Source organism: Corvus kubaryi, unplaced genomic scaffold, assembly GCF_017639235.1.
Source record: "Corvus kubaryi isolate FWS band 111438036 unplaced genomic scaffold, C.kubaryi_AGA036_p1.0 133, whole genome shotgun sequence".
In the NCBI taxonomy this organism is placed as follows: domain Eukaryota; kingdom Metazoa; phylum Chordata; class Aves; order Passeriformes; family Corvidae; genus Corvus; species Corvus kubaryi.
The window spans coordinates 26,564,594-26,592,274 of record NW_024580667.1 but is presented as its reverse complement, the minus strand read 5'-3'; the positions used below and the strand labels follow the sequence as shown (position 1 = coordinate 26,592,274).

Here is a 27,681-nt window from a genome sequence, read left to right as displayed (position 1 = left end):
TTTCTGCTTTGAAATTTGTTTTATTTGCATTTCTTCCCCAAGGCCATTTTGTTAACAACTTTCAATATTTTTAGAACTCAAAATACATTGCAAATTGCAATACACATCCAGAAATGAGACAGGTTGCATTTCAACCACTGAAGTGATGAAAATTTCACCAGAAACAGAGCATTCTTTGGTTAAATAAGAACAGCAGTTCAAAATAGCAGTGCCTAAGTTCTGTACATGCATTTCTTTTGTCCAAATTAGCAAAAAGTGAGAACCCAACCTTTCACTTCGTTTTCCTTTTTTCAGCAAGTATACAGAAATGACTAAATAAATCTTTCAAATATTACAAGGCCACAGTTAAAATTTTAAACATGTTGCACAACAAACTTTTTTTGGGAAGCTACAGAAATAACGAAAATACAGAACACATGGAAATTACACATCAGCTAGTTAAAACAATAAATACATGAGAGCTTATCAACACCTTTTATGGAAATGCCTGTTTGATCCAATAATTAAAGCTTAACAAATAAATGGGATTTTTGCTATTGACTTGAACTGAAGCAAGATCAGACTCTACAGTCTTAAGGAACTATGGTTTTATTATAGTATTTCAGATAAGACTCTTTGGGTTAAAAGTTTCAACAAACATCACTTAGCAAGTGATGACCAATATTACTTGAGACATTTGTCTGTTTAAAGAAAAATTAGAAGTAGCTTATAAATAATAATATAAAGCCCAAATAAGCAAACTACTATCACCTCCCTTTTTTTTTTTTCTTTTTTTTTTTTTTGGTCTGAAAAATTCCTTTCAAAATCTCCAGGTCATATTTTTGATGAATTTCTACAGACTTCCAAGGACTCTCATGGTAGCTGTTCCTTGGGTGAGAGAAGCATGAAATGAGAACAGGTGATTTAAGACAGCATTTCTTCATGAGGCCCCTTTTGTCACTTTACATGTCACCAGCATTTCATGTTTTGAGGTTCTGCCAAGAGCCTCACGGCAGGTCCATATAGAAAAGCTTCTTGATGAATGTGTCATTTTACAATACAGAAGCTACTCCAATTAATCTGTGTGTGCAGGGAGACAGCCTATAACAAGTAGGGTGTTGTAAATTCAAAACCTGCCTTAGTACACACTAACTTCTTAAACCATTAAAGCTCTTCTGAACCTCGTTGACACAATCCCTTACTGCTTCAAGGCTAGTTAGTAAGTTAATGGATAGGACATAGGGTCATGTCACTGTTGCCAGGGGATGTGAATGAAATTGAGAGTATAGTAACAGTAGCACTTCTAAAATTCTTCCTCTCTTCAGCTGTTTAAACATTAAAATTGTATTCTGGATTTGCTTAATCTGTGTGTGTTTAGGAGTGAGGGACGGAATAGGGGTTTCAGGTTTCTCTGGGAATAATAGTGAACTGGGATAAGGAAATAGGTAATTATAATTTCACAGAAATGTTACATGTGTGAAATTGTCTTACAAGGTCTAGTATTCTTCCTGTTGAACTCAGATTTAAAAGTCCCATTAATCCTAAAGGAGCCAGTCATCAAATCCATACTGGACGAAGATCCCCATGGCAAAATTATATGAATCAAGGAGGATTTCACTTGACGGTATTCTATAAATCTGTATAGGATGAGCCATCTTGCTTCAGTACTACACAATGCAAGATTCAGGGGCAAACTCAAATGTGAAAATGCAACTCATGTGCCAAGAAAAAAAAAAGGAAATAGATTCAGGCAGGACACTTCCTCCTTTTGTGTAATTACCTCTGCAAAAGATCTGCACAGCTAACAAAATCTCTGGCAATGAGACAAGAATAAAAAAAAGCTTGGTGAATGTCATAACAAAGTTTCCCCCCCTCAATTGCCTTTGCTTCTTACAGAATGCCAGGAATAGTAGTGATGCTTGGGACCCGGGACTCACCCTAGGGCTAAGTGGCCCCTTGTAGTTAAACCAGCATGGTGCCCAGCTGTTCTGGGAATGACTCCCTCTCTCCATGCCTGAGCCAAAATAAGCTCAGCTACACTTAATTGGCTTCCAGCTGATCATGGCTCATGCAGCTGCCTCTGAGCTCTGCCCAGGGATTAACCTGTACAAGCTCAGGGTACTCGCCCAGGCACCCAGGCTCCTCCCCAGCCCAGCAGGCTGATGTCCAGAGCTCAGGTGCACTCCCAGGGATGCTGGAAGACCTTCCCCACAGGCACTGAAACCCCATCTCAATGTGTCTCTTTCTTAATGTAACAGGGAGAGCAGCCATATCATTTTCAAACAGTGCGGTGGCTTGGCTGGTTAGCCATGGGAACTTTCTTTCTGTGATATCTTAAGAGCTGCAGAATAATTTTATCAGGAGGACATCTACAGAAAGGGCTGACGGTGGTTAAAATACCTTTGAACTCTTTTGGTATTACTGCATGAGAAGCCTATACATAATGTGTTTGCAACGTTGCACTTTCCACACTGGGAAAAGTAGTTTTTTTGTGGCCCGAAATACCTACCATCTTTAGGCTTCTTTAAAAAATAAATGCATGAACAAGCCCTTTAAATCTTAGTGAGGAAACAGAATTAAAGGACAGGCTCCACCCCCAGTGGAGTTAGTGAGGGCTTACAAAAAATCAGTTGCACAAGCCAGTTAAAAATAAAAGCAGTGGCTGGAGCAGGGAGGCAAAAAAAAAAATGGGACTACAGGCTATTAAAAATACTTTTCCTGTCTCAACAGGAACAGGCTAGCTGAGAACATTTACTCTAAATTCTTCTTATGAGAATGTTTGTACTTGTATTGAGATAATCCTTGTGGGGCTGATTTGATTTTGGCCCTTAATGTGTTTAACCAGCTTTGTGTCAGAGACAAGTTATATTGGAGCTGTGTTGTTTGAACTGATTGCATTTTTTCTGCTAAAGAGAGAAGTTTTACTCAATTTCCAAGTGAAATATCAAATTATCTAATTAGGGAAAAACACTCATAGAAAATAGAATTTAGCAAATGAGGACGGCTTTAGCAAATAATTTATTTTTAAACTTAAATACCTAAATTTGCAGCTATTAAGTTTCTCTTAAAGTACTTACAAATCAAGGGAGACAAAGCAGCAGTAATACCTCCACAATGCATGGAGGCTTCTGAGTAGGCAATTTGCTTTTTCTGCAAATCAAAACATTATATTTAGCACATAGTGTAGTTTCCCTGTGGGTGCACAGCAATAGAAGTCAAAACAAACAGATACAAAGCATTTTAAAAACAGCATTTCAGATGACGCATTGCCTGCTTGAAATGACAAGTCTGTACATTGCAGGGTAGGGCTAGTATCCACCTCTCCTTTATAATTTGAAAGTCTGTGTTGATTTATTTTCACTCCACTCCATGTGAGACGGGGCTATTTTGAAGCCTCTTGGGAGAAGAAAAAAAATATCACTGTAAAGAAACCATCTACCATGAAATTTTAAAATTGTTTGGAAAGAAAACTCAGGAGATTTCTATCTCAAAGCCCATTCAATCATCCTTTACTTGGAGCTGCTTTTAAATACTCTTCTACTGCAATGGGAGAAACTTCTCCATACCAGCTTTGAAGCCAGATGTGTTCAATGTTCATTTTCATGAAGAACCACTCATAGCTACGAGGCCACTTTCTTACCACTGGGTGCCTGGAAGGACAAAGACAAGGAAAAAAATTAGAAGATGTGCCAAAGCATATGCATATTCTGCTTTTTTCTTCAGCCTAGTGTGTTCAGCCAGAGTGAAACCTGAGATATGAGAACACCCCCATTCATCTTTTTGGTGCTCCCTTGCTTGCTGTAAAGTTTACTATCTTCCACACCCCAGTCTGGGGAGAACTGCAACACAGGCAGCCAGCAACCAGCACCTTGCCCCACTGCAGAACCCTGTCTATAAAGGCAGATGTTGTTTGGTCTCTAAGTAAGTGAAAAACAGTTAGAGAAGACTCTTACGAATGTGTGTCAGGGTTAATAAAACTGGGTAGCAGGTAGAGCGTAGCCTCTGCAAGCTGTCGCCTCCTACAGCCTTCTCATGCTGTATTTATGTCTCATTTCTTTGGCCTTCCTTACAGCTAAGTTGAACAGATTGTCCCTGACTAGGTGCAGATGTCTGATGCTCAGCAAGTGTATCTGTGGGAAGCTCAGCAGTGATGGAGAGAGTGGATACAACAGTTCAAGTCCCAGTGTTCACAGGAACATGGGCAGGAAGTGGTGCAAGTCTGGGCAGGGTTGGCTCAGTGCCCCTCTACTCCTGCAGAGGACCCTGCAGCAGAGATGCTTGGTTTGGCAACGTCTTGGTTTCCCTGTCATTGGGAAAATGGTATTTCCTACCATTTTCTGAGCTGTCCCTTTGAGCGCCTATGACTCTGGCATTAGTAAGTGGTGTCAGATGCTGCTAGCACTGGATATGCCCCAGAAGCCCTCGCTTTATTGTTCTGGCTGTTGCACCCTGACAGCAGAGCATCCTCTGCTGAGGCACTTTTGGACTCTGGATCACATGGAAATTGAATTCCTGTGAAGTTTGTAAAAAAGGCTTGTGTGTCAATATGGCCCCATCTGTTCATGGTCCCATTTTTGCTATCGATGGTACACACTGACAGAGTCTAACCCTGACCCCTTCCTGTAGGTCAGAAAGAATATCACCTCTGGGCTGTTTTGGATTCAAGCTCATCCCAATTTCCCAGCAGTATTTGATTGACCAGGCAAGGTGTGCCTGGAGGACAATCCCTGGCAGCCTGTGTGGGAGGTGTGTGCCCCAGCTAAGGTTCAGGCTTTTCACGCCTGTAATTCTAGAGACCCACTGAAGGGCATGGGGGCACACCCTGTGTGTGTGCTATGCATCTGGGTTGTGCTTGCATCTGTTCAAAGGAGACTGTTCAGGAAGTACTATGGCTTTGAAGCAGCTGGGACATTAGGAGAGGTAATTAAACTTGTAAGCTCCACCCTGAAGATGTTTGTAAACCCAAAGGCAGCAGACCTCTGCTCTGAGTAGGAGGAGGTTGTAGGTGAAGAGCACTACCTGTTGTAAGGTGGGGTAGAATCATTAAAGATAACAAATACAGCATGGAATTATGGAATCTCTCCTTGGAACCAGGTGACCTATCTTCATAATCCCCAGATTATAAACCGTGTGCCTTACCAGAGTCCAACACTAACTAATTGCATTTCCATATTTCATTTCCTCGAGAGTTAAAAGGTCTATCATTCCAAGCCACACAGAAGCCAACATGCTTCGTGGCCCCAAAGTAAACGTCAGACTTGTTATTTCTTAGATTTTCTGTACCAAATGGCCACATTTGTGTATTTGTCTCAAACCCATGGGTTGCACTCTACTACATTCCTGTTAGATACAGACCTGGAAAACATTGCTTGCTTGGCAAATTCTACTTCCTCTGGAGGCACCGTGACCATCTGTCCCGTGAGAGTCAGCCTGGTGCACCTTGGATCCTCTGGATCAATTACATTTTTTCTGTGCACAGAGAAAAATGCTCATGAGTAATAGGTTTCTTTCTTTCTAAAGGGCTTTTGGAGAAGTATGAACTCCTGCTCACATATAAAAAGCTTTGTCAAGCCTTGTGGCTCTTCTCTACTCCCAGCTATGCTGTTTGGTGGAGGGGGGAGGTCTGGAAGGAATACTTGACTGATACATAGCTCTGCTGTGGATAGTTGCTTAATCCTACCTTATGCTCACAAAAATTGGATTAGTATATGGTGGATTGTAAAAAATGTGAAAATGGCAGTATTCCCAGACAGATGTACAGACCTGTATTCAGGATTCTGAGAAGAACTGGTGAGATGGTTAGTCTGTGCCTATGCCTACAGAAAAGAGTATGAATATGTGTATCTGTATGTAAAACATAAAGTCTTTTCATTGTGCTTATCCTAAAAAATCAATTCTTGTTCATTTTTTACCTATTTGTCCACTGCTTTACACCAAATAGAAAAATTCTCCAATTGCCTTCAGACCAAGACAGGGAAGGTACTTGTTACTTTTTGGCTCTTTGTATATAGTAATAATAAATAACTCCCATTAGTAACTGCAGGGCAATTGCTGACTCTGACATACACAATACGAGCATATAAATCATAAGTAAATCGATCAATTGCAAAAAAATAGTGTACGAAATGACTGCAAAGGCTTGATCCTGGCAAATGCTGAGCAGCCCCACGTCCTGTTGCCAGCAGTTTGAGACTGCTTAGCATCTCAGGGAACTGTCTTCCCATGTCAGCCCAAGAAACTACATTAGGAAATGAAAGCTCCATTTCTTCTTCACTGTGTTTTAATCACAGTAAATTACATCTCATCTGTGTACAATTTTACTTAAAGATCTTGGCTTGAGCCCTTTAGCCTTAACTGTGTGCAATCTGCAATGGCTTCATTTTTGGTTATATCTCAATGTGTGTCTAGTGTATGCAGGAAACATATGGGCATCCTCCTGCAGCTAATTTAACACCTGCAGATTCTCCACAGATGGCTATGGGAGATTATGTAGCTCACTAGATAAAGTATCTGCTTTTCTAGACAGGGTCATGAACAGAGATACATAAGGAGGTACAGGAGGCTGATTGATACTTGCCTACATCCAGTAAGTGCTTGCTACTGTCTGCAGCCTGACCTCCAAAGTGCCATTTGCAGTCACATCATCTCAGGGACACTTTTTCAGTGTCCTGTTCAGTCTGGAGCAGCAATTATCTGAAGGGGATGTTCAGTTTAACAACTTTTGGACAAATTCCACTTGTATTCTTTTTCCTCTCCCATGCTTACTGATGGGAGAAAGGGCCAAGGCCAAAGATCAGGCTCAAACTTTCTGTTCACATCAACTTATAATGGTCTAATTTTCTCTAATACAATTTTTAAGCTGTAAAATAAAACATGAGTGGTGTTCTGAGTACCCGAAAATCTGCAGCCCAGGCATTGGGTTTATTTCTATCAGTGTGTATGCAGAATACAAACTTGTCTACATGATCGTCTTGGCACACCGTAGATCCTCTCAGCACTGACTCCTACTGCCTGCTGAAGATTCATTTCACGTCTGGGTTACAGTGGCCCGAAAGCGCTGCATCCCTAAGGAACACAGCTCCATGGCCCAGGGACACCTGTAGCTCCTGGCATTTCTTTTGCATAGGCTTTGGGTGTTGTGTGACTGCCCAGCATCCATGGCCCAGTGGGATACTCACCCACCAAAACACGAATAAATACAGGCAAATACAGTGAATACAGCTGAAGAGAAAGGAACCAAATCCCACATGCAAAGGGTGTCAGCTGAGGGTCTGCATGTCCAGCAGCCAGGGCAGTGCACATTCACATGCTTTCAACACCACCCTGGATGGTGAAGTGTTAAAGTCCATTTGAAGTAATCTCCTGATCTGTTGTTATCTTTTATGCTTAATACTGTACCCAAAGCCCTCTGCATATGTTTATATATTCAATATATATTTAACATATATATAGATGAAGGAAAGGGACTTCTTGCGAGCAGAAATTCAGTTCAGAAAATTGCTTTAAAACAACTGTGCATCTGAGTATATGATACAAGTTCCTCCACAGCCTAACAGTATAATAAAACAACTGAAGAGCCAGGAAAAACAGCAATATTTGCAGGTGTCTTTCTTGCACACAGCTCCTAGGTAATATGTGGTTAATTACTTCCAGAGTGGATTTTGAAAGGGATTGTTATTAAAAGATGTCTGTGTTTCACAGAGCAGATTAAGGTGATAGATTTTGGATGTGATCAGGAACAGTGAGAAGTTTTGGTCTGGCCTCAGATTACAATTATTTGGTGTTTTTGTGCAAGTACATGTTTATTCTGTAAGCATACTATTTGATTTTGAGTAGGCAATAGAGCTGATGTAGCTGTGGTTAAGCAGTGAACCCTGCCTGCCTTTGCTGAGAAAGTTTTGCCTAATAGGACTAGTGTCTGATGTGACTCTTCCCCAATTGACATGAAAAGCTGCTCTCCAGATATTTGGCTGACAACAAAGCCCACACACTGTGCATCCATAATTTGAATAGTTTTATTTATGGGTTTTTTTCCCTGCCTGCTTCTGTTTACATTCTCATGAGCCAGGGTGCTACATTGATTGACACACATTATACTACCTTCCCAGTAAAAATTATTCAAACTGAATTTCGCACATTGGAATAATATTCTGGAGGGTCAGTTTGTTTTTCTGGGAAATGACTCAAACAAATTATTTGTTGAGATTATGTTAGGTGAAGTTTTGGAAGAGCTAAACCGGACAATGATACATTTGGGTTCAGCACACTGTTACTACTTTGCTGGTTTTGCTTTCAGGGCTGCCTCTTATCATAGGTTTTCTGTTTCAGAATAGGAACCTTGTATTCTAATCTGACATTAGCATTAGTATTTTCTTTTTCAAAGGAGCCCTTCATATTCTGAAGTAAATCTGTTTCTGCATCTCTTTTTTTTTTTGGCCTAGTATTTCCCTAATGGTGTTTGATTACTGTTATACTTCTTAAACCATCAAAACCCACTAAACTTACAGCTATCATTTCTAAATGTTGTGAATGGGTCTTGAGTCTTCAGTGTTGTTGCCAGTGCAACTAATGCAAATGCAAGATTTTCTTCCTAGGACTAAAGTGGTATAGTCAGGGATTTATGTAATATTTTTACTAAAGATAATTAAGGGATATCAGGGATTAATAGATATATTTACTAAAACATTCCTCACTTGCATCTGTAGAGGTCTAGTCATGCATTCACTAGACATTTCTTGCCTCTGTATAAATACATATTCAGCTCTCAGTCCCTGAGTTCCTTTCATCTTTTCTGGCACAAGAATAAGTGGAGGCAGAGGAGCGGTTTTATGTAACATTTGTGTGCTGCTGACTGGGTGTGAGGGGGAGGCAGAGTCAGGGGTAGAGACGGTGACACTGTTGGTCCCTTGAGGAAACCCAAGGTGGTTTCTCAGGTGGTTTTTTTTCACCCGAATCAAGTCCTCTGTCTCCATGGAGAGGACTCATGAATGCTACAGTAAAATATGAACTGAGGGGAAGAGAAAGCAGGTGACTGCGAAAGAAGACCAAGCAATAGGGAACACATGATATATTTTCACGCTTATTTGAAATACATACACTTTGTTGCAGAAAATTAGGAAGGCCAGGTTAAAATGGAAGAAGATTCAGTTGATGCATTTTATAAGAAAACAGTGCATTAAGAGAGATCATCTTAATTATTCATCTGATCTGTGAAGAGAGAAGAATTGATTGTTCCTGTTCCTCTGCTTACACTGAGCAAAGTAGGTATGCAGAGTTTGACCCAATCCAGGCAGTTTTCTTCCAAGTGTGTGAGATGACATCACTTAAAAGGTGCCAGCTTTACTGAGCTTAGGGAGAGACCTACATCCAATTGAAAAATACTTCCCAACAGAGATGCAATGCTGCAAAGCACACTGCTAATGAACGTCCCACTTATTTTGCTATGTAACACTTCCGCAATTTCTGGGTCGTGGTTCAAGAGTGGTTCAGAGTAAAGAGTGCCACCTACTCATTAAATTCTTTACTACACTAGCCATCTCCTGAGTTTAATTAGAAGGTTCTTATACAGCAACTGTCCAAGTCCAGGTGTTATGAATCTATACTTCAGGCTGCTGTGGTTATACTGGCACATAAGATGATGATGTCGGGACTTGGTTAGCATTCCCTTTCACAGTTGAGATCTTTGCTTTGACTGATGATGCTCTGTCTCCTGGTTTTTCACCAAAAGTATCCCTGAGTATATCTTCATTCTCAGCCTCTGCAATCCATTAGTGAGGTGACACTGATCTGACACAGATCAATAGTAAAAGCAAATTAAGAGTTTGGAAGGCACTGGGGAAGGAAAGCCAGGTACTCCCAAGGAAGGAGAATGGCAGGAGGGTCTGCCACTGCTCCAGTCTCTGGGTGTGGAAGCAGGGGTCTATGCAGAGGAATCCCTTTCTTTTTCTTCTTCCCCAGCCTCCTTTTCCCACAAAGGAGCTTACATCCTTCTCCTCCACCCCCTGAGGAAACGAGACCTTCCATCCTCCCTGGGGGGATACACAAATCCTTCCTATCTCCCCTGAACACATTTCTCACTGCCATGTGAGAAAGCACTGCTCTTACCCCTCTACTTCTTCAGAGTTGAAGAGAAAAGAAGTTGGGAGAGAGCTTTTTCCTGTTGCAGAAAAGAAGAGACAGAGCCAAGAAGAAAGCCACAGAGAACAGTTTTCCTACATTTTTTTTCAGCTTTAAAGCACACAGCTCATGAGTGGCATAAGGGCAATGACTGCCTCTACGCAGTCTAAGCTCTCCTATAATGGTAGCAGTTGTGAAAACCCATGTAATTTGGAGGTGGGGACTGGCTGTTGACACAGCTCATCCCTGTCACCTCCCATGGATGCAAGGTAGGTGACTCTGTCACACCCTGCACAGGGCTCCTCTTCACATAGCCCCAAACTGGGCACAAGGTGAAAAGGCAGTTATCTCCTAATATACAAAATGCATCATAGGATTTTTGTGCCCTAAAATCTACAGAAAGGAAGGGAGGGAATGCTCTGTTCTGAGAGAATTACTGTAAAGTGCATATAATTTTGATTCATAAATGTGATTAATTTTGAAAAGTAAGTAATTCTCCTCATTCATTTGTTCACCACTAACTATCAGAGTCTCTGAAGCCGAAAGAATGTATTGGTGCTGCTAATCTGCATGGCATGAACGTCAGACAAAATCTCCACTGAAAGCGATTTCGTAATCTGAAAAGCTGTTGCTGGCCTTCAACCGGATATGGCTAGGCAGTTCTGCCCTGCTCTGATTTTGACAAGAATTTCTTTATCAGCTGTGTTTGGGAGCCAGCAAAGACAGTTAGAACATCCTTGCTTTTGGAAGAGGTCTTCTGTTTTGAATCTGAAGTCAAATAAGAGAGCTAAAGATTATTGATGCAGTGGCTGTTCATCTAAGCGAGCCTGTGTTCATAGTATATGTGTTTTAATGTTTTAAATAATTTAACTCTTACTGTAAGATAATCCTTCCTAAAATGTTTTAATTACAATGTGTTACGTGAAGCCAGTCTGTTTGCCTGTCTCCACTGACAATAGCAATGCGTTTCTTCAGCTGAACTCTGTTTCAGACAGGAAGCTTTTATATAGTTTAACCATAGACCATTCATGGAGGAAAAAAAAGAATCACAGCATCAACTATTTCTGTACACAGAGTCAGAGAAACACTATTTCACTAGAAAGGGATTTTAGGAAGTTGGTTATTTAAGAATACTGGAAAAATAGTAATTTAGTATTGTGTGCATTGGGTCATGATGATAGTAGGTTTCATGTTTGACTTTCTAATTTAGTATCTTCATGATTTTTTTAAATAAAGATTTTTCAGGAACAACTACTGACATAATTATTTGCATATGACTAAAAAGGGCCAATATAAATACCAGAACTAGAAATGTGTCTGTGCCACAGAATCAGGAGGTGGATCTCAAAAACTGATGGCTGTCTGAATTCAGCCTTTGTCTTGTGCATGCGTAATTTCTCTTTGTGTAAAGGTACAGTACCAAATTTCTTTGTTATATTAACCCATGTATTAACAACAGTGACTCTACAAACCCAGCAGTAGTTATATGTTGAGTGGCCACATGACATCTCAAAAGTTGTGTCTTCCAGCCATGGCAGGCTTACTGTCCATCAGGATTGCCCAGGGAATGAAGTTGGATGTTTGTGCATGCTGCCAATCCACCACACAGCAGGAACCCAGACTCACAAAATTCTTCTTCTCTTCCCATGGCTTGGTGGCTCAGCACTTCCTGTCAACATTTTCCATGTGGAGTTTAGGAAACCTATGGAGCCAGCTTATATCCACTGAAGACATCTGCCTGATCATGCCCATCTCCTAGCTCAAGAACAAGATGAGCATAGTGGGTAAAATGGCTCTAACAGAGTCACCCCTGATGAAGATCATAAATCAGGAGTGGAATCTGAATTCATGAAAATCACTCACAGACAGCAGTGTGGATTTGAAATACCATTCTCCAAACTAATAGCAGGAAAACTAGTAATAGCAGGAAAAATCCAGAGATGGACTGACCGAAGCTTGCTGCTTTTGCCTTGTATGAAAACCAGTTCACAGCAGCCTTGTAACCGCTCCTTCTCTAAGAAAGCTGCAGTGTGTCCCTGTGAATGTGCTGAAACTTATGTCAAGGAGGCGACACACGTTTAAAATTAATTGCGTGTTTTCCAGGCTGCAGCTGTAGTGAGGCAGACTCAGGAGCTTACTTGGAAAGAGGAATCCTCTGAGCAGCCTGTGTGTTGGGAAATGTGTTTAGAACAATAGCTGCTCTATTCTTTAATGTAGGGCTTGGTCTTGTTCCCTCTGAAAGCTGAAAGAATGGGACTCAATCTTTTCAGCTTGTCAGTGGCATAGACATACCAGCTTAGTCTATTTATAGCCCTGAACCATTTAATTTTTCTTGCCTCCATTATCCATTTATCAGCCTTCAGATAAAATGCTGTGTAGTTGCTAACAAATGCTGTCTCTATCCTGGCCATCAGAGCCTTCTCAGAGGGGGGCAGCCCATCTCCGTCTGGGGAGGCATTCTCTAGGTCAGGATAAGGAATCCAGACTGTAGCTGCAATACTAAAATGTCTTGCAATTAGTGCCTAGTCAGATGTGTCGCAGCTCTCTTTCTTTCAATATTAAATGTTATTTTTCTTATTAGTTTAGGGTTTTCAAATTTTCTCTCCAGCTGATGAAATATTGAGGCTGGAGCACCATAAAGGCCAGTCTGTATTCCTCACTTCCTTGAAAGGGAAAATATTTATTGTCAAGGTTTGGAACTTGAGTCTGTTCTGAAACAAAACAAATGAAATTTGCTACTAAATAAATTTAATATCAAATTGGTGTACACAAGCCACTTGAAACTCATTAGGTACACGAAGACATTGAAATGTCAGCTATGTTTTCTTTCTAAAGGCCAGAGATTTCTTTTGCGTGCAATAGGTCAGACGAATTTTTCAGGAGAGTGCCAAATACTCCCAGGAGCATTGGCTACAGGCACCGATCAGCTTTCACATTTATTTTCATTCTTGCAACTCAGAGTAGGTTAATAATGGAATTCTAACAAAGTTCCACATGAAAACAAGCTACAAATGCATTGTTGGCATAGCAAGGACATGAACTTTCTCACGTAGAACATTATTCATTTAGCTATTATGCATAATTATTTTGAAACCAAAACAATTAATGATGCACTTGAAGAGAATGTCTGACAAGAATGACACTCACCTTTGTAAAGAAAACCTCGCAGATACCATTTTAAATACTAACAGGACCTGAGGTCTCACAGAGTGAAAGGTCTTGTCTCTCATAAAGTGCTAGTAAAGAAGACTTTTGCCATACCAAACTTGAGCCACCACATAAAGCTCTGCACTGAAGATGCTGTGTGCTGTTCGCATGGCACAGCTTGGCTATCTCAGCAGGTCAAGTGCACCCCAAACCTGGGGACAGGTCACCCCAAGCACTGGCAGCAGGAAACCTTGTTGTTTTCTTGAGTGTCATGCTGCCTGCAGAGGCCCTTTCTGTGGATTAACAGTGGGGTGGTGTGCTGGGCTGCAGTTTTAGATGCTACTACTTTTAAATGTAAAAATCACTCATGGATTCCTAGTTTAAAACATAGATTAATTTCTGACCCTGGTTATAGGGGAAGGGAAGAGAAGAAAGGTAAACTCCAGTGCCCGTACCCTTCCTTACTGTGAGATAGCTTCAAAGCTTGCTCACATTTTCATATCATCAAAATCAAAAACTGTAGCTCAAGTAAAGACGCAACTTTTCATTGTCCGTATTGCTTGTCCTTTGCACTAATGCCAACCAACATCTGTTCCAAATGAGAACTTCAGAAATAATGAAAAAGAAACTGAAGGTGAAAATAAAATAAATAATGCATGGAGCACTGATCAAACTCTGAATCTATGTACTCAATTCAGTAGTAAGTTCAATATCTGGAGTATGGTTATATGCTAAAATGAGGATATCCTGTTTTCCTCCACCTTCTCTTTTCCTTTCCCCTCACCTTTGTTCTTCTCTGGCTCTTGAGGAGCTGATTCAAGTTACTAAGCCAGTAGAAATCTTATCCAGAAAAAAAAAACCTGAGTTCCTGAGCTAAAATAGGCCCACCATATGGTCAGCTGGAGGGAGGGGATGGGATTGCATGGCCAGGAGCAGTACTGGCCACAGGATGAAAAGAAGGATCGGCAGAAAAACTTATTCTCGCTGTCAGGATAATTTTCTTCAGATTTATGTTTCAGCTCAGGCTGAAGCAAAGCCCAGAACTGATTGGGGGCAGGGTAGCACATGACTGGTGGTAGGGAGGGAGAGGAGGGATGTGACAAATGGTAATTAGTTTGGCCTGAGCTGTTTTGGAAATCCAGGTTTAGCTTCTTGGTGGTGCCCAGAGAGCTCTTCTCACCAGAAAGTACAGTCTTAGGCTGCAGAAGGGACTAGAGAGGCAGATGACAGAATCCAGGTTGCCCTGGCTGCAAAACAAGCAGCAGCAAATATTTGTCATACTGATCAAAAGGGTAGTGGTTTGAAAATTAATAGTGATGAAATAAAAAGACATTGAATAAATATCCTCAAAGGTTTGTGATGTATATGGATTTCATATTCCTATAAATCATGCAACATTTCTCTTTTGTTGGTGAATTGGCACTTCCCAAACAGGTAAATCGGGCAGTGATGTTAGTAAGCCATAAAAGGCAAAGACTTTTCAAGAGTGGCTGTTTAAAGTCAGGGATCAAAGGCCACACTTAAGTGCCTAAGTGGGTGTGTGGTTTTCAGAAGTGCTCAACAGTGCCACTTATCATCAATGGAAGCTGCTCTGAGTCTTGGGCCTCTGAAAATAGGGCATTGGGTAGTAGGACATAGGACTTAAAATACACTTTTAAGCACTTGGTCTAGATAGTAAGTTTACTATTAGACTGAATGAAGAAGCTTAGAAAGCAGGAATAAACACCATTAAGCCTGTAATGAAAGAACAGATATATTTATTTTCTAAATGATTAATCCAAAATATTTAATGAAATATTTAAGCAACAAGCAGAACCATTCCAGTGTTAATTTCACTACTTCACTGACCTCCTCAAGCATTCAAAACTGAATTATCTTAACAAATGTTGGTGATAGAAGTTTCCTATTAGGTGTTTGACATTGTAAGAGAAGCCATGATTTCCATTCCTTGGGAATAGGATGTCAACCTGAAATTACTTGTACTGCTTAGGACTAAGAAATGTTTCATTTTTCCAGTATATAACTCTCCAGAAAACAATATATTCTGAAGACAGACAAGTGTAATAACAGTAATGTTTTATATTTGCCATTCCCTGCTTCTCCAAGGGTTCTTCTCAGCGAGCAGGCTTGAGAGGTGGGATGATACTCAAGGCAATCCTCAGCTGGGGGAATCTGCTCTTAAGATAAAACCTCTCCTTCTCCAAAGAGGACCTTAAGTTGGAATAAAAACTGTTAATGCCATTTCTTTCTGAAGGAGTCTGTTCTTACCAGTTCTTTCTCTCTTTCTCCTTGGAACATCAGCTAAGACCTGCTTTGGTAACGGAGTCCTGTCTGATACAATTTCAGTGTCATGTACCTCGTCATGTAAAGAGGCTTTTGTAAATAACACTTCACACAAGGCTGACCCAGCTAAGTTTGCCACATGATTGACTGTAAACAAACATATGGTAGAGATATGTCTTTTTCAAGGAGACAAGAATGGAGGGGGAAATTGAATCATCTTTGAGGTTACATACATACATTTTACACATGTAAAGCTTTGGGGACCTGAAGTTATTCATTATACACAAAGAATGAAATGGACCTGTTGGAGCGAGTCCAGAGGAGGCCGTGATGATGATCATAGGGTTGGAGCACCTGTCCTACAAAGATGGGCTGAGCAGTTGGGGTTGTTCAGCCTGGAGAAGGCTCCAGGGAGACCTTATAAGCAGACTTCCAGTACCTAAAGGGAGCCTGCAAGAGAGCTGGGACTTCTCACAAGGGCATCTAGTGACAGGACAATGGGATAATGGATTTGAACTAAAAGAGAGTAGGTTTTGATTAGATGTCAGGAAAAAATTCTTTGCTGTGAGGGTGGTGAGACCCTGGAACAGGTTGCCCAGAGGGGCTGTGGATGCCCCATCCCTGGAAGTGCTCAAGGCCAGGCTGGATGCGGCTTTGAGCAACCTGGTCTACTGGAAGGTGTCCCTGTCTGTGGCAGGGGGGTTGGACTTAGATGGCCCTTAACATTTCTTCCAACACAAACTATGCTGTGATTCTAAGATGCTATGATAGGATTAAGAAGAAGTCAACTCACTGCTGTCTCTGGAAAGAAGAACCTGGGACTGGATATAGGTTGGTAAACCTCAGGCCTGGCTTTCTTTAGTTGAGGGGTCATTTACTGAATGTGATATAAAAGGTGTAAAAAACTTGCAAAGATATAATATTCAATCATATTCTCTGAAGAGGTGGAAATCAAACTGAGTGTCACAGTCCTGAGCATATGAATTGTGAACTGAGAGCTTGAGATCCTCTTACAGAACCCAGAGAGCTGCAGCCCTGTCAAGGCATTCAGCAGGGCCTCCAGAGTTGTTCAGCAGAGCAAAGATGCATTACTGTGAGTTGGATACCCTCTGAAACTCTACGGATTTTATTGTCTAGATCACTATAGACTATTATAGGATCTTGAACACCTAGATTTTATGTAGGCACCTCCAAGAAGAGATTAAAATTTAGGAATTTAATGCACAAGCTGAAAGCCACTCCAGCTGTTGATGCTACAATATACTTCAGTGACACCTCTGCTTTGCTCTACTATGCTTTACCAGGGCAACATACTGCAAAAATTAAAAAAAACCCAGGAAGGAGCATGAAGCTGATCATGAGAGTCAAAAATAAATGCAGGACATTGAAGGTGGGGACCCAGCATTTTGTTCTGAGGTCCGTTTTCTCACTGATGTTGGTAGGAGGCAGATAAAACTGTTACCTGCAGAAATTTCCATCTGCCTCTGGCAGGGTCAGAGAAGCCATGGGATTCTTCAGAAGATCTGTCACAGTGTTATCCTTTGGTGTCACGTAAAAGAAAGGGATTCCAGTGCTGTTATTGATGGGACCATCGCTGAGAAGTAAACAGTTCCCATAGGGCATACCTTGGATCTGCAAAATCCAAATAAGCAACTGGTTACATCTTTGCGCATAGGTGTTGTACAATGTGGGGGATTCCCTCAAGGGCTCTAGCAGAGAGGACAGCCAGTGCCATTGCTCCCACTTTCTGTTGTCATCATGAGACAGCATTTCTTCTAAATTAGACCTATCTCCTCTAAATTAGATCTATCATGCTTCTATGAAAACAGATCTCTCCTCTATTTCTTCTCTTTAGTCCTGTCCATGGCACTACAGAGAACATTTTCTCTTCCACTAAGCTTAAAGGAACTGCCAAATTAAAAATGTTTAAGTGCATGAATGTCTTTTTTCCTGCCATCGATGTCAGGAAATGTTTACTCTAAACCACTGCTGGTACCTTTCTTCAAACCCCAAAAGATGTAGAGCCTAATTTAGCCTTGATTCAGCCTGCTTTTTACTCTAATATTGCCTCCTCTTTTGGTTTTAACTTGCAATGTGATTGCATCAGTTCACAAAAACAAAAAAAGAAGCATTTTAGCTAGAATTGTGTTTTAAGTCAAACTGGACATCAGCTCAGCTTCCTGGGCAGGAACATCAGATCAGGGGTTGTGTCTCAACTGCCAAATAAAACCTCCTCCCATGGCAGAGAAGGGACACTAAGGAGCCAAGTTTTCAAAAAGATTTTCTCACACTGACCTGTGTGCACACAGTGGTTATAATGCATGCAGAAAATGTCCTTGCCCAGTAGTGACACTCATTAATATACTTCAGAATAATGTATACTCCTACTATGCTTTTCATCACATTATAAATAGCAATGACAGATATTCAATTAATTACTCCTTTTTTTCATGTCTTCAGATATTTTTTCCTCCTGGTCTATTAGATATTAAACAGTGAAATTCTCTGTCAGTACATTAAATCTTTTGCAACAAAATCAAATTAAATACGAATAGTTAATAAGAAAATCCTGGATGATATTGTTATCTGGGTAGCATGCTTTGTGATTTTTAATGTTTATATGCCTTTAAAATTTTAATGCTTATAGTGCTTATAAATGGTCTTTGTTGGCTTTCCTTAAAAGTAATGCTTTAATGATATTACATAACTTAGAAAATAAAAATACTTGTTTATTATTAAGAGTTACATTTGAAAAAAAAAAGCTCTCAGTAATATCACAGGACATGTTCCCATTGCTTAAAATAGTCTGTCATGCAAGGTTAATGTTACTCTGTATTCTCAAAAATAATTGTGATCACAGGCAGCATAGTTCAGCATTCAAAGCAGCAAACACCACCCCCCAAATTTCAAATTTTATTATGAATCAGATTTTTCTGTATTACTTCTGTGTTCTGTCTGGAGGCAGATAACTGCAGACTATATTATGGCTGTAATTCCACTGAGGGTTTCTGGTGAGAGCATAAACCGAAAGAGTTATGATCATATGGTTTAATAGGATTTCCAAAAGCTGATGTAGAATTATAGGCCTCTTCTGTCTATGTACATATTCATTTAACAGTATCTTTTTTCAATCTGTTACTTCGTATTTCACAATAACATAAACTGCCACTAACTCAGCCAAGCTTTCTGAAGACTTAAGTGCTTCTAAATTTGTTTAATTTTAAATTGTAAGCTAATTAATCTGTGAATGCCTTCAACAGAAAGTTAAGACTGTTTTGTTATTTTTTTTTTTCCTTTTGTCTGAGTGGTACTGGATGCTGTGTCTTATCCCAACGTTTCATTTTAAAAAAGGAAATATTTTAAAACTGGAAAAAGTAATGACCCCAATTCTCCGGTATAGCCCAGCTATTTGTTTAGTGCTCTTGACAGAGAAATCGTCCTTTAAGCTGGTATGGCTGGACGGAAGGGCAGATTTCGTGGTAGCCCAGCCGGCTCTCCTCCTTCTTTTCCTCACCCTCCTGAAACAGCCCCTCTCCAAACCCTGCGATGCAGCTCTGTCTTCTGGCCTAAAAGAGATCGTGCTTTGTTTTGCTGTCTCTCTCGTGCGGTTTTTAGGGTGCATCCTCCCTCCCTGTGCTCCGAGCACGATTTCTCTTGCAGAGTTTGCGCCGCTCCCTGCGCGGTGCGGGCGCTGCGGGCGGCGGGACGGCGCGGCCGCGGGGGCTGGCGCTCGTCCGGCGGGTAACGCGCGGCGTGGGCGCCGTGGGCACCGTACCTTTCCTCGGGCGGCCCGCGTCGCCACGAAGCCCCAGGTGTTGTGGCGGGCGAGGAAGCGGGCGGTCCCGGCGCGTCCCGGCGCCCCGCCGCCCTCCCGCCGGTAGGAGAACATCCTGGAGGGGGCGGCCCCCTGGCCCGGCCGCCGCGCCGCCGGCCCGGAGCCCAGCGCCGCATCCTCCCGGTACGCCGAGGCCGGGTAGCTCTGCTTCCAGAGGCCGCCCGCCTCCTCCAGCAGCGCGGGCAGCGCCTCCTCGGTGGAGGAGCTGTGCAGCTCGTCCGCCGCCGCCCCCGCCTCGGGCAGCGGCCACGACACTGAGCTGATCACCACGTACCCCCCCGCGCCGCCCCACAGCAGCGCCGGCAGCAGCCACCACGGCCACGGCCGCCCCGCCGACATCTTCTGCGGCAGCGCCCGCGCTGCTCCCGCCGCGCCCTCCCGCGGCCGCCGCCCGCCCCGCACCGCCCCTCCCCGGCGCAGGGTGCCCGCGGAGCCCCGCATCGCCCGCGAGTCGCGTCACGCCTCGGTGTCCTGCCCCCCAGCCCGGCGTCGTGCGGGAGCTCCCGCCCGCACCTGCCAGGGACAGCCCCGGGACAGCCTCCCGCGGCGGCGGCTCGCCGGGCGCGCAGCTCTGGGGCCCCTCGCTGTTCCCAGCCCGCGCGGGGCTCACTGCGGGGTAACCCTGCCTTTGCCTGTCGCTTGCGGGGGACCCGGGAGACTGATGGAGCCCCTGGCTCAGGTGCGCGGTCCAGCAGGTATCTCACGTTTTAAGTTTTCTACACACACCACAAAACCAAACAGATGGAGCTGTCCGGGCGGAGGCGGTGCGACCTCTCAGTTTATTAAGAAAGAGAGAATCCACGAGGGCGAGTGTCCATGTGAACTCTCCTGTTGCAGGGGAAGCTACGTTTGGGCACTGGGGTCAAGTCACAGCAAGACCCGAAGTCCGAAGTGACAGGCAGCATTAGTCTGGTGCTCGCAAGGATGTGTTTTGATATGCAAATAATGGAGCTGCTATTAAACGTTTTCCAGGCGAGGTTGTAATTAGGCAAAGATTTGCATGTATATGAGTTTATATCAGTAGCCCAATTTAATAAAGGCACGTGGGCGTCCAGTTCCTTTCTTGGCAGTAGACCCCTTCACTGTGGCAATGCAAAGTTGTAATTCTTTAAAACATATGCTTGTTAACTTCCACTGCATTCATGCAAATTATTTAAGGAACACAGGTTCAATAGGAGACAGGGAGGGATGAATCTCACAGAAGCCTTTGCCTGTCAGAAAGTTCTCAGGTACATTTAACAGATCTTTTTCATAGCTGTGAAGAACAGATTCCAAGATCAGTCTACTGCTACAACTTCTGCTTAATTGTGCAATGAGAATAGGTATATCTAATGTAGAATCTAAACTCTTATAAATAAAAGTGGAATGGAGAACACTGAGTATTTTTAGCTTATATTTTTTCCTAGACTCCCTGTTCCATTTTTTTTTTCATCTTCACCATAAAAACCTGAAGAATAGTGGAAATGGGTATAATAGGCCTAAAGACCCAAATCAATTTTTCTGATTGTGAAGATACTTCCTAAGAAAATGTAATTTTGTCACCAAACACTTACTCTTCTCTGCAGAATTGAATATATGACTACCTTTTCCTTTAGCACATGGCCCTGTGACGTCTACTGCAATACCACACTTTTGACAATTGATTCCCGCTTCAGTGCTTGAGCTGAGGCAGAAGAAGGGAGATGAAAGCGGAAAACCAATGTAGATTTCCAAGCCCAAAATGAGTGAAAGCTTCCCAAGCTCCTGAGAAGTGCTTTTCTCTGACTCAGGATATGTCCCTTCTTAAAATATCGAAGCAGTTGTCCCTTCTTGAAATAGCAACCAGGCACAGACAACTCATTGCAGGCATGCTCTTCAAAAATAGTTAAACCCCCCATTTCCCTGGTGTTTCAGGGAATTTCCTCACACAATCTGATGCATGCAAGATATAAATCTCATCATTTGTATTTACTATTTTATATGAATTTATGCCAGGGTTTCTCTTCATAAATGTCTTTGCTTGTACTTTACTTACCGAACAAGTTCAAACAACCTAGTTTTGAACATAATAAAATAGTAACGTTATATAAAGCCTATTTTGTTTCAATTAATAGAATTATATGTGAGATATTGAATCTTGTATCCTGCAGAAATGGGAAACAAAGCAGGAATTTCTTAAAACAGGAATTAGTGCTAGGTTTTATATTCAATAAATATAAATTTTAAATTAAACACCGTAGACACAAAGCAGCATTAACAAAGAGTCATTCAGTTATGCTGTAGCTCCCAGATAAATTTACCATTATTACCTCAGGTAGGTCTTCAGCTTTACTGACAACAGGAAAATACAAGAAATACATAAAACCAAACCACAAGTAGTTCACCTTTATCTTCTGAAGATTTATTCAAGCAGTCTAAATCAAATCACATGACAGCTTAAAATAACTGTATTGCTAGCCCAGTTTTTCATTTAGTATTTTCAAAAAAAAAGATCTTAAGTTAAAGAGAATGAAAACAGTATTTCTCAAAGTTTTATCAAAAAGTAAGAATGGTGTAGCATATAGAATGCTATAGTCAGGATGGTTTTCTCTGAAGATTTGCTGTTTATTGGAGGCAAAGAAATAGCAGTTCATCTTTTTGAGTAGGAAATGTTTCCTTTCCAACTTGAAGATCCAACTTAGTACATGATATAATAATTTTCTCTTCCTAGATTACCTGGATGTGCTGAAAATTAGAAAAGAAATATGGAAATGTTTTGACTGTAGGAATTGTAAATCATTTGTTTCTCCCTTCATTGAACAAAAAAACCTTCTCTATTCTTACTTGCTGAACCTGAGGTATTTTATAGATACCCAGCATTATTTACATCAAATAAACCCAACAAGAGGAAGCACACATTGGGGATCATCGTAGGATGGCAAAGGTCTGACAGAAGAGCATATCCACTTTGAATATATCATTCACTCTTCTCAGACTCTGTGTGTCAGCTGTAAGCCCTTCTCTTCATTTTCAAAACAAATAGTCTCAGCCTGTCTCTCTCCTGATGGGGACTGCTTTTTCATGCTGAAATTCTGGCTTTCTTAAAATCAGCAGAAGTTTTGACACTGAATTCAATCAGGGTCATGATTTTGCTCTCATTTTTGGATCATTTTAGTTAATGATTTCACTTGATCTCTGTATCCTGGTTTATACAGATGCCTCAGATGAACACTTACCATTCCTATAAGTCAAGTAGTTAACTGTGTCCTATTTTTTTCTCTCCTTTTAACAAATCAAAGTGTTTGATTTGCTCTCTGCCAACAGAGCTAGGAATAGCATATCCTCAGTCTCTTTGTGCCCTGATTTGCAGTATATTGTATGTTATGAAGGTGTGGAATTGGATTAAAAGCTACAGCACAGTGTTCTGAAGATAAACCCACTGCAGGTGTGCAGTTTAATAGGATTTTAATTTGGTAACAAGTGAACAAAAAGCAGAAGCCTAGAATGGGATTTTCTAGATGAAAAAATGCTATTCATGCTGAGAGAAAGCAACTGCAAGCTCCATGATAGGGAATAAAGATCTGGCCAATGCTCTCTGAGCTGCACTTTAATAGATTACAGCTTGTTCAGAGCATCTCTGTTACTGCCACCAGTTTCATTGATTCTGAGTTCATACTATGTGTGTTTGGCTCTATAGCATTTTATCTGCCACACTTCCCCGCTAAGCCGGTGTGTACAAATCTTCTACTGTCTCGCTCCTTGCCCTCTATATTTTTTTGTATAAAACTAATGTTTTCTTTGGGAGATCCCGCCAATTCAGAATGTATTCTGTCTTCAAGAGTATTAACTCTATTTATTGACTCTATGTATTAACTATTTAAGATATATTTAAAGATAACATTCATGAATGTACTGCACTGTTCAAAATAAATGGAAAAAAAATGGTCTCTCTGCTGAGAAGTCTAATTTATATTCAGCATCAACTCGGAATGGAAGACCAGAAACAGATGGGGAAGGAAGAGGAAGAATGAAGGTGACAACTAAAAGATCACGAAGGGATCTGCTAAGCCACACATATTGGTGCTGCTGCTGTCAGGGTAAAGTTGGGAGATTCTTTTCTGATTTCTTTTACCAGTCCTCCCTCATATTTTTCCAGGGTTTCATAGCAAGACTGAGTGGTTAGCACTAATTTCAAAGAGCTGAGTGTGGAGGTGCTATGAACAGATTTTTTTTTCCACAGCATAACAGGCTGTAGAGAAGGCATAGAAATGCCTTGTGGGACAAGATTAAAAAGCTATGGAGGTTGGGTGGTGCTGGCAACGGATGGAGTGGAGAATGGGAACTGATGAAAGGCACTGGGTTGCAGAAAGCTGCCAAGCCTGCCTGAGGTGAAGGAATTAAAAGCAAAAATTATGAAATAAACCTGAGCAATATGTCAGGCAGCAGAAATGTGGTCCAGGAAACAGCAGTGTGGCTGGTGGATGCTGCTATGGCTGCTGAGGGTTTAGATACCCAACAGAATGGGCTGTGGCCAAAAGGGGATTAGTCAAGAGCAGGGACAGATGGCTCCTTGGAAGCATGATGATGATTTTTGGTGGTCAAAAGTCACAGAACAAAAATCCTTGTGCAGTGGGAATCTTGTCAGAGGATCTACAGAGATGACAATACAAACAAAGCAGTGAGTGATAGAGATGCTTTTGGCAACTGTGTTTTTCAGAAACCTGTGTCATCAGTGTTGATATACAAAAGAAAGAATCTGCAATGGTTGAGGTGGGAGCTACCTCATCACCCATCTGAAGAAGATGAGTGGGCAGAAGTACTCACTCACCCTCTCACAGCTCCTGAAGCCCTTTTGAGCTGCAGATTCAAGTTTTTCAACTCCCATCACAAACTGTAAGCACTTGAACCACAACTTAACAGGCGCTTACTAGAATCTCCTTTTCATCCCAGTTGTCAGAATCTTGCACATAGACTGGTAGAACCCACCATCTGTTGGATTCTTTAATCTCTAAACTTCTACACTTTCTCAACCATTTGCTGTGTCCTTCTCTCCTCCACACCTTAAGTCCTCATACTTCTCCTTTCACATTTTACACCCTTTCCCTGTTATTCTGAAAGGGGTGATTCCTCATCCCTCACTCTAATCAGCCTTGCTCTGTTCTTGCGATCAGGTACAAAAAATGCAAAACTGATAGGCACATTTATAAGCGCATCACTTACACAGACCAAGTCCTTGTCTGATGACCCCTGCAGAAACCATTGCAATGGGCATAGGTCATACAAAAGGCAGCACAGTGAGGAGCACAGGAAATGGGCAGATATTGAATAAAATTTCTAGAGGTTTATTTCCTTGTTTCTGACCATCAGTGATTAGAGGTCTCCTGCAAATTATCAGCACCCAGCGCAGTTTACGTTTTGACATAAAGGTGGTATGGCAGGATGGGTCAATATTCCACATTTGAAAAATAACAAAATCTGTCAAACATGGCCATTGCATGTACAAATCATTCTTGGTTTGCCCCCTGTGTGCCTGCTTTCTCCCCTCCAATTTTCTTTGCTGAACTACATTAGAAAAAAAAATCAGGGTCCCCTAAACGTCTTTATAACTAATAAAGATGTTTTTAAAACAGTCAATTTCCACTCCTGTGGAAGTGTATGGAAACTGAATACCTCTTGGGAGTAAAATAACTATAGTAGTGTCACCCCCAAAATATAATTTTTCTCTGTGAGTTTTGGTGCCTTTAACATTTGTCTTTCACAGTTTTATGGAAAACACCATGTACTCTGAGATATAAGACAAGTGCTCTTACTGCATGGAAGAGAAATATGAAAACAGCTGAATGTCTAATTCATCATTTGCATTAACCACAGAGGCTTGATCCATGTCCCCGTGTGTTCTTGTATTTTAGCCTTGTGTTCTAGAAGACTTAGAGTCTATCTCGTTTTCTACCTGCATGTCACACCTTATGCTGGTAAGTTTGGAGCAGTGGACTGACTGCAAGAAAAGCTGGTGGAGCAGAGAAATCTCAAGGATTTCCTATTTCTGAAGATATTTCATATATTTTGATAAAAGTAACAGGTAAGTGGAGGGAAGAGAGCCTCTCAGCACTTCCAACAGTGAGGAAAGACCACACCATGCCCTCTCTTTTTTGATCAATGAATACATGCAGTCTGTTTGTCAGCTAGCAGATGGCCTGCTTGCAGCCCACCAGAACAGCACTGCTCTTCCTTAGACAACACTTGAGGAATCAGAAGGAGCTCCAGAGGTCTGCTGGAAACCTAAGGAAAGAATCAGGAACCTGTGGTGCTGGGGAGGTGGGTGATGTTGAGATTACAATCCCTTGATAGGATCATGGGGTGGGGGCAGGATGTAGACGATGCTTTGTGGCTTGAGGTTTCAGCGACATTGGACACAGCTCCATGCAAACCTGGATTTCGTTAGTTGTACTTTACATGCATAAAAAACCCCAATCAGCCATACATCTTCCAACTGGTCCTAATTTATAACTTTTTTCCCCACCATTTTCTTTTAAGTTAATGTTAATTTCACCTTGCTGACAGTGGAGGTGCTCACCAAACAACTCAGAACTCTGGAAAACATTGCTTAATCCGAAGTTATTCTGGTTCTGCATCACAAGAGCTGTCTGTTGAGCATTAGCTTGAGGTTCTTCCTCTGCAAAACAAGCTGAGAGATGGCTGGGCTCATAAATACACAGAAGAGGGACCTCATTTTGCCTTGCAACCAAGGAATTTCCCTCTTCCTTCTCCTCTTCTATATAGGACTGGAAAATGTGAGCCGCAAAATCAACAAGTAGCATATTCAACAAAAGCCAGGATCCTAGGTTTAAACAAAAACAAAGATAATTATCACAACCTCTTCATTTGCTTATCTTTACAATGTATTATTTTTTGGAAGGACTTCATTGTAGTAATAGGCTAGACAAAGTAATGGACCAGCACTCATCAGACAGTACCTACTAAATTATGTACATCCAAATAGCCCAGAAAAGTAGGCACCAACGCAACTTTTAAACATAAACAAAATTTTTTTCCCTTATTTAACTAGAGAGGAAAGTTGTGTTCATTCACTTTCCTGTTCAAGTTCTTCCCCCACATTCACTTCTACTACAAGGCTTATCAATAACTACATATCATCCCCATTCTCCCCTCAGACAGGTAAATCATTCCACCTCTTCCCAAGCAAAACCTCCTACAGACGTCTGTATGTGTTGTATCTATGACATTAAATGGCCCACCTTGCAGCTTGGACCATAACTGATAAAAGCCAAGAGAGATTCACTGACTTTTGAATCATACTTTGGTTGAAAGCCCTTACAGTAAAAAGTAGATCTTCTTCCACACCATAAATCTGCATAGGAATTCACTGAGCAATTTATAACCTCTGCATCCCACAAACCAGTTTATATGTACATCAACAAGGAGATATCACAATTTATATGAATGACCACAGTTTACAGAGCTTTAAAAATGAAAAATACTCTCTTTTGATGTTATATATGTGTGAGAAGCTGCTGCTTCTGCTGTTCATCCTCTTGAGGATCTTTAAACTATAGGAAAGTAGGGGGAAGTACTTGTTTACCTGTGGAGCAAGGAAAGGGATTTTTATAGATGGAGTTGAAAATATATAGATTTGTTACTAGTAGTCCAACAGTGTTTCTAACAGTCTTACAGGTGTTTTCGATATATGCTCTAAGAGTAAGCATGAAACCAAAGCTACCACTCCAGTTGTCCCTTGGGATAATACAGAGAAACACAGTTCTCAACAGGGACTAGGTTGAAGCAACTTGCTTGCAGAAGAGGAATGCACAGCTCACTGCTCAGTCCCCATGGCTTGACAATGCATCCCTGAATGCCTTGGAAGGTAGACCAGTAAGGAAACAGAGGTGTGAGCTGACATGAAACTCTGTGAGGGAGATATGTAGAGGCACATTTTCCGGAAAGGAGACGGAGCTGAAGGAGCTGTAGAGGTCCCATTAGCCCTCACTGCTGTAACACACTTGCTCCCTGCTGCCTTACAGCAGGGGTAACTGCAGGGTTCCTCCAACCTCACTTGGGCATCACTCAGATGGAGGCTGGGCTGGAAAAGGGTAAAAATCAGTCCTAAATTCAGAGGTTAAGTATACCAGTCTATTATGTGTGCTGGATGTGGCAAGCTAGAAGGCAAGAGATCAAGTCAGATTAATTTTGGTTACTGGTATTTAGTTTATTTTGGGGGCAGAAACACTGCATTAACATGACACACATTTCCCTACATAATTGTGTTTCCTGTGTGTGGATGCTACATAGTTCATATTTTGAAGAAATGCTGAGATTTAAGAAATTTCTGGAAAGCAATGATCCCG

At 41.6% G+C, this 27,681-nt stretch overlaps 2 protein-coding genes across 5 annotated transcripts in view; both read right to left on the bottom strand.

The window, feature by feature from the left end:
• CREG2 (cellular repressor of E1A stimulated genes 2) lies at positions 1–19,723 on the bottom strand. 3 transcript variants are annotated; one of them, XM_042040324.1, is made up of 4 exons: positions 19,301–19,723; positions 16,988–17,157; positions 5,335–5,448; positions 1–3,629 (listed from the first exon to the last, which is right to left on the bottom strand). In XM_042040324.1, exons 1-4 carry the CDS (start codon positions 19,697–19,699, stop codon positions 3,482–3,484), a joined length of 831 nt encoding a protein of 276 aa, XP_041896258.1. In that variant the 5' UTR covers positions 19,700–19,723; the 3' UTR covers positions 1–3,481. The 3 variants fall into 3 exon arrangements, with proteins under 3 accessions (XP_041896258.1, XP_041896269.1, XP_041896280.1); XM_042040335.1 differs by lacking the exon at positions 5,335–5,448; XM_042040346.1 differs by lacking the exons at positions 1–3,629; positions 5,335–5,448 and adding an exon at positions 14,983–15,453.
• A 1,995-nt stretch (positions 19,724–21,718) lies between these two features.
• The window catches only part of RFX8 (regulatory factor X8), a 33,830-nt gene continuing 27,867 nt past the window's right edge, over positions 21,719–27,681 (bottom strand). For both annotated transcript variants that reach the window (XM_042040310.1, XM_042040319.1), the window contains exons 15-16: positions 25,869–26,156; positions 21,719–22,063 (exon numbers count right to left, since the gene is read on the bottom strand). In XM_042040310.1, the coding sequence (XP_041896244.1) occupies positions 22,017–22,063; positions 25,869–26,156 (335 nt within the window). In that variant the 3' untranslated portion in view covers positions 21,719–22,016. The remainder of the gene's footprint in view (positions 22,064–25,868; positions 26,157–27,681) is intronic.